Source organism: Grampus griseus (genome assembly GCF_964374135.1).
Source record: "Grampus griseus genome assembly, chromosome: 2".
In the NCBI taxonomy this organism is placed as follows: domain Eukaryota; kingdom Metazoa; phylum Chordata; class Mammalia; order Artiodactyla; family Delphinidae; genus Grampus; species Grampus griseus.
In genome coordinates this window covers 25213575-25225572 of record NC_139018.1, presented here as the reverse complement: position 1 = coordinate 25225572, position 11998 = coordinate 25213575, and the positions used below count along the sequence as shown (strand labels likewise).

The 11998-nt window shown below is 36.6% G+C and overlaps 1 protein-coding gene across 1 annotated transcript in view; it reads right to left on the bottom strand.

The window, feature by feature from the left end:
- Positions 1-11998, bottom strand: part of SNW1 (SNW domain containing 1) — a 36065-nt gene that overhangs the window by 720 nt on the left and 23347 nt on the right. Inside the window, exons 10-13 of the mRNA XM_082647811.1 lie at positions 6559-6700; positions 3663-3759; positions 553-670; positions 48-211 (exon numbers count right to left, since the gene is read on the bottom strand). Coding sequence (XP_082503937.1) covers positions 48-211; positions 553-670; positions 3663-3759; positions 6559-6700 — 521 coding nt within the window. The remainder of the gene's footprint in view (positions 1-47; positions 212-552; positions 671-3662; positions 3760-6558; positions 6701-11998) is intronic.

The following is an 11998-nucleotide window of genomic DNA, read 5'->3' as shown; positions in this document are numbered from 1 at the left end:
TTTGTTTTCACTGGTGCAGACACAAACTAAACTGTCTGCCTTGGTACCTGTTAGTCTTTATCCTGGCTTCTAGGTCATCACCATACATGTCCTTGTCCAGATTTTTACTGGGCCTGTAAATATTCTGGGCCATATCTTTACCACCTCTCCAGGCTTGATCATAAACATTGTAAATTTCATCTTCTCCACCTGCAAAACCACTGTCCATACCCTGTGGAAAAATAGAGGATGTTAAAAATGTATGTTATTATTTATTAAAAGTTGAATCTGATTACATTCTTGTGAAGAGTAAAAACCCTTGCTCATTTATAGCTCACATTTTCAGTAATCTGAACTGCAAATAAAAAGGTCATTAAAGAACAGTCACAAAGTCCATTAACTTTTGTTCATACCCGCTTTGGGTTCTTAGGTTAAGTGTGGTGCTCACTAACAACTGACTGCTTTAGCATAGTGGTCTTTAAAATTGGAGGATACTAGTATGTTAATTTCCTTTTCCCTGAGGATTGGTATTCATATAACAGCTAATATATGCTATTTCTAGACTCTTTGTACCTTGGATTGGTTGAAGAGCCTTTGGTCATACTGAACTTCATTGGAAGTCCGAGGATTGGGCACACCCAGAGCAATGACTTCGCTGATATCTCGATTTTCATTTCTCTGCAGTTTCGACCTGTTTTGAAATACCATGTCACAAACTGAAAATTCTTCACAAACAAGTTGAATTTCCACTTAAATACAATCGATATCAGAAGCAGAGTAAATATGTACATTCACATCTTGTGAATATATATATTCCTTGATAATGCATCATCAGGATGGCAGCTCTTAAGGCATTTCAGATACATGATTATAAGAGATAGGGTTTTACAGTTAAGCCTTCATGATAGCAGAAAAGAACTGCTAAGAGACCCTTCTTTCCTTGAGATAAAATTGGTATATAACATATAAGTTTCAGGACTACAACATAATTCGGCATCTGTATACCCTACACAAAGTGATCACCAAAAGTCTACTATCCATCACCATACAATTGACCTTCAGCCATTTCACCAATCCCTCAACCCCCTTCCCCTCTGGTAACCACCAATCTGTTTTCTGTATCTATGAGTTTGTTTTTGTTTTGTTTTGTTCATTTTGTTCTGTTTTTGTAGACTTCACATGAGTGAAATCACACAGTATTTTTCTTTCTCTGACTTGTTTCACTTGGCATAATACCCTCAAGGTTCATCCATGTTGTCACAAATGGCAGGATTTCATTTTTATGCCTGAGTTGTATTCTAGTGTACACACACATGCCCCAGATCATCTTTATCCATTCATCTGTTGATGGGCACTTAGGTTGCTTCCACATCTTGGCTATTGTAAATAATGTTGCAGTGAACACAGGGATGCATATACTTTTTTGAATTCGTGTTTTTGTATTCTTCAGAAAAATGCCCAGAAGTGGAATAGCTGGATCATATGGTAGTTCTATTCTTAATTTTTAAAGGAATCTCCATAGTGTTTTCCATACTGACTGTACCAATTTATACTCCCACAAACAGTGCATGAGGGTTCTCTTTTCTCCACATCCTCTCCAATGCTTGCTATTTCTTGTCTTTCTGATAACAGCCATTCTAACAGGTGTGTGGTTTTAATTTGCATTTCCCTAATAATTAGTGATGTTGATTATCTTTTCATGTGCCTGTTGACCATCTGCATATCTTCTTTGCAAAAATGTCTATCCAGATCCTCTGCCCATTTAATTGGGTTTGTTTTTTTGTTGTTGAGTTGTATGAGTTCTTTATATATTTTAGATATTAATCCCTTGTTGGATATATGATTTGCAAGTATCTTCTCCCATTCAGTAGGCTGCCTTTTCGTTTTGAAGATGGTTTCCTTCACCGTGCAGAAGTTTTTAGTTTAATATAGTCCCATTTATTTTTCCTTTTGTTTCCTTTGCCTTTGGAGTCAGATTCACAAAAAACATTGCTAAGACCAATGTCAAAGAGCTTATTACTACTTGTGTTTTCTTCTAGGAATTTTATGGTTTAAGGTTTTACATTCAAATCCTTAATTCATTTTGAGTTAATTTTTGTGCATGGTGTAAGATAGTGGTCTAGTTTCATTCTTTTGCCTGTAGCTGTCCAGTTTTTCCAATACCATTTATTGAAGAGACTGTCCTTTCTCAAAAGAATCATTCTTGATATGGAAGTCTTTAATACAAGCAATCACCTTGTAATGCATGCTGAGATATGAAACTGCTATGGTCTATATCTGCTATTATAAAGGGTTAGGGGGAGTAGATGCAAATTAGATGTATCACATGAATCATTTTCAATAAGCTAGAGTCAGTTCTTTTACCTAACCACACTTAGTAAGTTTATTCTATTAGAATTCTGAGGTAAACATGTCAATGACTGGATTACTCAGTAAGATTTTTGACATTCAGATTAACTTAATTCCCCTGCTGTTTCAGTACATATGAAATCTACATCGCAGTGATACCATAGTAACCATCATCATTTATTTTACTAGAGACTTAGGTCTTAAAATGATTTCTATAGACAATCTAATTTTCATACAATCACAAGTTTAAAGCTTTTCTATGTTATCAATTCTCATAGTTACATTACTGGTTTTAAGGGCTCAATTTATCCACAGAGCCATTTTGATTTTTGCAGCTTAGGAATTTCAGACTAAGAGTGTCATTAACTGTGCACTTTCATACTTTGTTCCTCTCTCCTACACTGTACATTTAAACACAACTCTAAATTCAGATTTTCTGCTTCCCTATGACTTCACTCATCAGGGAGATGAAATATGCCATTAAACAACAAAGAACACCACCAGCAGGAATCTGTCGTAGATATGACTTGAAAAAATAGATTGTATCAGCTCAGAGGAGGACGAGAGCATGGAAAACTGCTTATTTGGAAAGAAAATGTTTTACATTTGCATTTAACCCTTACTCAGAATTCCACCTCTGTATTACAGCATGTCTTCAACGTTTCAGCAATTTCAGTCCTCAGCCTTTGGTGAACCACAAACTTCACTAATCCCTACTTTATTCCCAGTCTCCATACATGTATTTCCTTTGTTCTATACAAGTCTGTACTTATTAAGAGCACTCTGTCAATTTTCCTAAGTAATTTGAAATGACAGCTCTGTCTTTCTGAATTTTAAGTAAAACTGCTCATGAAAAGAGGCTGACCTTCACTTCTTACAAAACCTGCTCTTCTTCCCCACTGTACTTGGTACAGTACTCTGCACGTGAAAGGACCTCAATAAAGGTACAGAAGCTTATTTCCTGTCTAGAGGAATAGGCACATGATAAATTTGTCTCACCATTTGAAACAGGAAAAGAACAGACCAGAACAGGCATATCCTCAACTTTCTATTCACAAACATGATCTCAATTCCCTTTTCTATATCCCCATCATTCTCAATTCTAGCTGACTCTACAAGGTAATGGAAGAAAAGATAACTTCCATGGGTAGTTACTTCTTCTGCTAAGACAGAGTAAGCAGTTAAGTGCAAGAAAATAAGTGCTGATTTATTAAGTTATCAACCTGAAGAGGAAAGAGAGAGAAGCAAACTGGTCTTAGTGCACTAAACCTCCTCTCTAAAAGGTTCACAGAGGCCACTCTTCATAATTCGTATTTATCTCAAATAGTACCTACCTCTTATCTGGAGCTGCCCTGGAAAGATTCCGGTCATGCTGTCTCTCTTTTCGCCTGTCATGCCGGATTTCATCCCTCTCACGTGCCTCCCCATCCTCTGTGTGGACACAGTTGAAAATTATTATTATTATTATTATTTTCAGTTTGCGGGCCTCTCACTGTTGTGGCCTCTCCCGTTGCGGAGCACAGACTCCGGACGCGCAGGCCCAGCGGCCATGGGCTCACTGGCCCAGCTGCTCCGCAGCATGTGGGATCTTCCTGGACCGGGGCACGAACCCGTGTCCCCTGCATTGGCAGGCGGACTCTCAACCACTGCGCCACCAGGGAAGCCCTGAAAATTATTTTATCACTATATTACCCATTAATATTTTGAACAAGAGAATATTCTTTAACCTTAGACAGAAAAATCCATGAATTTCTTTGTACTCACATTCAGCCCTTTTAACCTTACTTGCAATTAATTTAAATCCAACAGTATTCGTTTAATTTTTGAATGTGAATTCCAGAATCATGCATGCAGCTAAAGTGTTTAGGCATAAAGTGTACTGATATCTTTATGAAACACATCAAAGTAGTATGGTGGATTAACAGATGGAGAGAGAGCTGGGTAGGTATGTGATAAAGCAAATTTAGCAATGCTAATAGTTTTTAAATAAATGTTAACTGTAGAATCTAGGTGGTGGAGATATGGGTTTTCATTGTACAATTCTTTCAACTTTTCTATGTGTTTTAAAATTTTCATAATAAAATGTCAGGAAAAAAGAATTATGCAAAGTTTATCCTTATATTTTCAAAGACTGACTTCGAATAAAGAACCTTTTGCTCATGGTACATTGGGGCTGGCTGCACCTTGATCTGTATCTATTGTGTTTATGTCTATCTTCATTTCTCTGCCCTCTCCAGGCTGAAGGGATATAGCGTAGATATAGAAGGAATACAGTGTAGAGCATGAGCTTTGGAGCCAGACTGTGTGGATTCAAATCCTGTTTCTACAACAGATTAGCAAATGTGAAATTGTGCTGATGACTTAACCCCTCTGAGACTTCGTCTCCTCCTCTGTAAAACACTGATAATAACAGAACCACTGCATAGGGTTGCTGTAGGGATTATATAAGGTAATATATGTAAAGTGCTCAGAGTGGTGCCTGCCATAATAAACACTCAATAAGCGTTAGCTTTTATTAATATTTGGCAAGATATTTTTAAAATTTTTAACTAATTTCTCAAGAACCATTCTGTTTTTTGTTTTTGTTTTTTAATCAGTTTAGAGAACTTAGATACAGGGAAGTTTTACTCTGAATTACCTTCAGAGGCTAGGTTACAACAGGTAGCTTTTTAAATCTTGCCTCATTAAGACATATATATATGATTCAAGGAAGTGGATTACTACTTATAACCTTAGTTACTTCCCTATAGTTGAACTCTAGACTCCTATAACAAATTGTCTGCTTGACACCTCCATTTTAAACTTAACATGTCCACAACTAAACTCTTAATCTTTCCCTCCCAAATATCGTCCCCCTGCAGTCTTCTCAATATTAGTAAATGGCAACTCAATCCTTCTCAAATATTTAGATCAAAACTTCTAGTCATCCTTGACTCCCTTTCTGTCATTCCTCTACCAAATCCATAAGCAAATTTTGTCAGCTCTACTTCCAAAATACTTCCAGTAACTGACCATGTTTTCACTACCTCTCATTATTATCTCTCATCTGGATTACTGCAATAGCTTTCCAAACGGTTTCCCTGCTTCTCCAAATGACCATTCCATAGCCTTCTAACATATGCAAAATCATGTCACTCTGCTCAAAACTCTTCAAATTGCTTCCCTTGTTACTTGAAGTAAAAGCTATGTTCTTACAACGACTAGAAGGCATACATGACCTGGCCACTTTGCCCTAACTACTCTGACACCTCATCTCCTACTGCTTAGCTTTCTCAGTCTAATCCACCCATACTGGCCTCCTGCTTTTCCTTGAACACACCAGTTACACTCCCAACTCAGGGCCTTTGCACTTGCTGTTCCTTCTATCTGGGATGCTCCTCCCTCAGATATCCACATGGCTCAGTTCCTTACTTCCTTCAAGTGTTTGTGCTAATGTTACTATCTTAGAAGTGAGGCCTATTCCAACCACTCTCTCCTTCTGGCACTTTTATACTCCTTCTCTGTTTTATTTTTCTCCATAGCTATTATCACCTTCTAATATACTATATGACTAACTTTTTTTGGTCTATCTACATTCACTAAAATGCTCACTGCTATACCCCCTACCTGTCTAGTAGAAAACTCTGTGTCTAGAAGAGAGCCTTGCACACAGTAGGTGCTCAGTATGAACTGAATAATTACACTAGTCTAGGATTTATTAATGAAAGAAAAACTACCCTCATAATTTTCTTGAATTAGAATTAGTCTTCTCACTCTACCTGAATTAATATACCAATGTAGACCACTAGATAAAGCCAGAGAGAAAATACTGGCAAATTTAATGATCAAAGGCCTACAAGATAGAAAAACTCTCGATCAGTTTACCATGTGGGGGAGATGAATTATTCAGTTGGAGATAAGATTTCTCTAAGTTTCAAGAAAATTAAAATAAGAGAAAACTAAGCCTATCATTTGAGTAATATGTGATTTTTAAAAGTATACTGCTCAGAACTTTAATAACTTCTGGTGTTCTTGCATATTAGAGGCCCACATTTAAATACACATTCTTTATTTTCTACTGCTTCAGCTTAATAAGGCAGAAACTACTGTTTCACTTCTAAACTATTTCTGAAATATCTATATTTATATGTATGTACTGCTCTGTATGCAATAAAAAACAATAGAGATTTTCTAAAATGAGATAGATATTATTAACAATGCAAATTCAGTTTAGTAAGGAGTATGTCATACCTTTCTCCACATGGGTTTTGATCCCAGCCCTTCTCTCCCTGGCTTTCTGGGCCATCTCTCTGAGCTTCTCTTCATGCTTCTCCTTTTCTTTCTGAGCCATCTTTCTCTCTACTTGAGCACGCATTTCCACAGCTTCACGAGCCTGTTAGTAAAGTCAGATGTTAAATACGACACTACTGGGGATAAAGAATTACAGCTGTCATGCAACTCCCTGACTAAACTCTGGCTTGAAAGAAGTTATAAAGAATTCAAATTTGTTACTGCCGATTAAAACAAAGATTCTTGTCTACAAAAAGATTACTTGTCTAGACGACATTGCAAATTTAGCTTTTTCACTCAGAGAATTGTTTTAGTGGTTGAAACTATAGTGACCCCAATCAATCTTGTAAGTCAGTGTTTCACTAATGTTTCCTCAGAAACAACCTAAAAAATAAAATTAAACAAGATTCCAGTAAAGAAAATTTCAATGTCAATAACAGGAACTGGTTATATTCTCAAAATCAATCAGACCAACTCAAGATAAAGCCTTAGAGGGCAGATAGCAGATGCAAGAAGAATTACAATCCTGCAGCCTGTGGAACAAAAACCACATTCACAGAAAGATAGACAAGATGAAAACGCAGAGGGCTATGTACCAGATGAAGGAACAAGATAAAACCCCAGAAAAACAACTAAATGAAGGAGATAGGCAACCTTCCACAAAAAGAATTCAGAATAACGATAGTGAAGATGATCCAGGACCTCGGAAAAAGAATGGAGGCAAAGATCGAGAAGATGCAAGAAATGTTTAACAAAGACCTAGAAGAATTAAAAAACAAACAGAGATGAACAATACAATAACTGAAATGAAAACTACACTAGAACGAATCAATAGCAGAATAACTGAGGAAGAAGAACAGATAAGTGACCTGGAAGACAGAATGGTGGAATTCACTGCTGCGGAACAGCATAAAGAAAAAAGAATGAAAAGAAATGAAGACAGCCTAGGAGACCTCTGGGACAACGTTAAATGCAACAACATTCGCATTATAGGGGTCCCAGAAGGAGAAGAGAGAGAGAAAGGACCCAAGAAAATATTTGAAGAGATTATAGTCGAAAACTTCCCTAACATGGGAAAGGAAATAGCCACCCAAGTCCAGGAAGTGCAAGGAGTCCCATACAGGATAAACCCAAGGAGAAACACACCGAGACACATAATAATCACATTAGCAAAAATTAAAGACAAAGAAAAATTATTGAAAGCAGCAAGAGAAAAACGGCAAATAACATACAAGGGAACTCCCATAAGGTTAACAGCTGATTTCTCAGCAGAAACTCTACAAGCCAGAAGGGAGTGGCATGATCATACTTAAAGTGATGAAAGTGAAGAACCTACAACCAAGATTACTCTACCCAGCAAGGATCTCATTCAGATTAAACAGAGAAATCAAAAGCTTTACAGACAAGCAAAAGCTAAGAGACTTCACCACCACCAGATCAGCTCTACAACAAATGCTAAAGGAACTTCTCTAAGTGGGAAAAACAAGAGAAGAAAAGGACCTACAAAAACAAACCCAAAACAATTAAGAAAATGGTCATAGGAACATACATATCGATAATCACCTTAAACATAAATGGATTAAATGCACCAACCAAAAGACACAGGCTTGCTGAACGGATAGAAAACCAAGACCCGTATATATGCTGTCTACAAGAGACCCACTTCAGACCTAGGGACACATACAGATTGAAAGTGAGGGGATGGAAAAAGATATTCCATGCAAATGGAAATCAAAAGAAAGCTGGAGTAGCAATACTCATATCAGACAAAATAGACTTTAAAATAAAGAATGTTCAAAAGACAAGGAAGGACACTACATAATGATCAAGGGATCAATCCAAGAAGATATAACAATTATAAATATATATGCACCCAACATAGGAGCACCTCAATACATAAGGCAACTGCTAACAGATATAAAAGAGGAAATCGACAGTAACATAATAATGGTGGGGGACTTTAACACACCTCACTTACACCAATGGACAGATCATCCAAAATGAAAATAAATAAGAAAACACAAGCTTTAAATGACAAAATAGACCAGATAGATTTAATTGATATTTATAGGACATTCCATCCGAAAACAGCAGATTACACTTTCTTCTCAAGTGTGCACGGAACATTCTCCAGGATAGATCACATCTTGGGTCACAAATCCAGCCTCAGTAAATTTAAGAAAATTGAAATCATATCAAGCATCTTTTCTGACCACAACGCTATAAGATTAGAAATGAATTACAGGGAAAAAAACCCCTAAAAAACACAAACACGTGGAGGCTAAACAATACATTACTAAATAACCAGGGGATAACTGAAGAAATCAAAGAGGAAATCAAAAACTACCTAGAGACAAATGACAATGACGATCCAAAACCTATGGGATGCAGCAAAAGCAGTTCTAAGAGGGAAGTTTATAGCTATATAACCTACCTCAAGAAACAAGAAAAATCTCAAATAAACAATCTAACCTTACACCTAAAGGAACCAGAGAAAGAAGAACAAACAAAACGCAAAGTTAGCAGAAGGAAAGAAATCATAAAGATCAGAGCAGAAATAAATGAAATAGAAACAAAGAAAACAACAGCAAAGATCAATAAAACTAAAAGCTGGTTTTTTGAGAAGATATGCAAAATTGATAAACCATTAGCCAGACTCATCAAGAAAAAGAGGGAGAGGACTCAAATCAATAAAATTAGAAATGAAAAAGGAGAAGTTACAACAGACACCGCAGAAATACAAAGCATCCTAAGAGACTACTACAAGCAACTCTATGACAATAAAATGGACAACCTGGAAGAAATGGACAAATTCTTAGAAAGGTATAAGCTTCCAAGACTGAACCAGGAAGAAACAGAAAATATGAACACACCAATCACAAGTAATGAAATTGAAACTGTGATTAAAAATCTTCCAACAAAGTCCAGGACCAGATGGCTTCACAGGTGAATTCTATCAAACATTTAGAGAAGAGCTAACACCCATCCTTCTCAAACTCTTCCAAAAAATGGCGGAGGAAGGAACACTCCCAAACTCATTCTATGAGGCCACTATCACCCTGATACCAAAGCCAGACAAAGATACTACAAAAAAAGAAAATTAGAGACCAATATCACTGATGAATATAGATGCAAAACTCCTCAACAAAATAATAGCAAACGGAATCCAACAACACATTAAAAGGATCATACACCATGATCAAGTGGGATTTATCCCAGGGATGCAAGGATTCTTCAACATACACAAATCAATCAATGTGATACACCATATTAACAAACTGAAGAATAAAAACCATATGATCATTTCAATAGATGCAGAAAAAGCTTTTGACAAAATTCAGCACCCATTTATGATAAAAACTCTCCATAAAATGGGCATAGAGGGAAACTACGTCAACATAATAAAGGCCATATACGACAAACCCACAGCAAATATCATTCTCAGTGGTGAAAAACGGAAAGCATTTCCTCTAAGATCAGGAATAAGACAAGGATGTCCACTCTCACCACTATTATTCAACCTAGTTTTGGAAGTCCTAGCCACAGCAATCAGAGAGGAAAAAGAAATAAAAGGAATACAAATTGGAAAAGAAGAAGTAAAACTGTCACTGTTTGCAGATGACATGATACTATACATAGAGAATCCTAAAGATGCTACCAGAAAACTACTAGAGCTAATCAGTGAATTTGGTAAAGTTGCAGGATACAAAATCAATGCACAGAAATCTCTTGCATTCCTATAAACTAATGATGAAAAATCTGAAAGAGAAATTAAGGAAACACTCCCATTTACCACTGCAACAAAAAGAATAAAATACCTAGGAATAAACCTACCTAGGGAGACAAAAGACCTGTATGCAGAAAACTATAAGACACTGATGAAAGAAATTAAAGATGATACAAACAGATGCGGAGATATATACCATGTTCTTGGATTGGAAGAATCAATATTGTGAATATGACTATACTACCCAAAGCAATCTACAGATTCAATGCAATCCCTATCAAATTACCAATGGCATTTTTTACAGAACTAGAACAAAAAATCTTAAAATTTGTATGGAGACAAAAAAGACCCCGAATACCCAAAGCAGTCTTGAGGGCAAAACACAGAGCTGGAGGAATCAGACTCCCTGACTTCAGACTATACTACAAAGCTACAGTAATCAAGACAATATGGTACTGGCACAAAAACAGGAACATAGATCAATGGAACAAGATAGCAAGCCCAGAGATAAACCCACACACCTATGGTCAACTAATCTATGACAAAGGAGGCAAGGATATACAATGGAGAAAAGACAGTCTCTTCAATAAGTGGTGCTGGGAAAACTGGACAGCTACATGTAAAAGAATGAAATTAGAACGCTTCCTAACACCATACACAAAAATAAACTCAAAATGGATTAGAGACCTAAATGTAAGACTGGACACTATAAAACTCTTATAGGAAAACATAGGAAGAACACTCTTTGACATAAATCACAGCAAGATCTTTTTTGATCCACCTCCTAGAGTTATGGAAATAAAAGCAAAAATAAACAAATGGGACCTAATGAAACTTCAGAGCTTTTGCACAGTAAAGGAAACCATAAACAAGATGAAAAGACAACCCTCAGAATGGGGGAAAATATTTGCAAACAAATCAACGGACAAAGGATTAATCTCCAAAATATATAAATAGCTCATGCAGCTCAATATTAAAAACAACAAGCAACCCAATCCAAAAATGGGCAGAAGACCTAAATAGACATTTCTTCAAAGAAGACATACAGATGGCCGAGAAGCACATCAAAAGCTGCTCAACATGACTAACTATTAGAGAAATGCAAATCAAAACTACAATGAGGTATCTCCTCACAGCTGTTAGAATGGGCATCAGAAAATCTACAAACCACAAATGCTGGAGAGGGTGTGGAGCAAAGGGAACCCTCTTGCACTGTTGGTGGGAATGTAAATTGATACAGCCACTATGAAGAACAGTATGGAGGTTCCTTAGAAAACTAAAAATAGAATTACCATATGACCCAGCAATCCCACTACTGGGCATGTACCCAGAGAAAACCATAATTCAAAGACACATGCACCTCAGTGTTCACTGCAGCACTAATTACAATAGCCAGGTCATGGAAGCAACCTAAATACCCATCGACAGATGAATAGATAAAGAAGATGTGGTAAATATATACAATGAAATATTACTCAGCCATAAAAAAGGAATAAAATTGGGTCATTTGTAGAGATGTGGATGGATCTAAAGACTGTCATACAGAGTGAAGTAAGTCAGAAAGAGAAAAACAAATTGTATATTAACGCATATATGTGGAACCTAGAAAAATGGTACAGATGAACCGGTTTGCAGGGCAAACATGACACACACGCAGAGAAGAAATGTATGGAC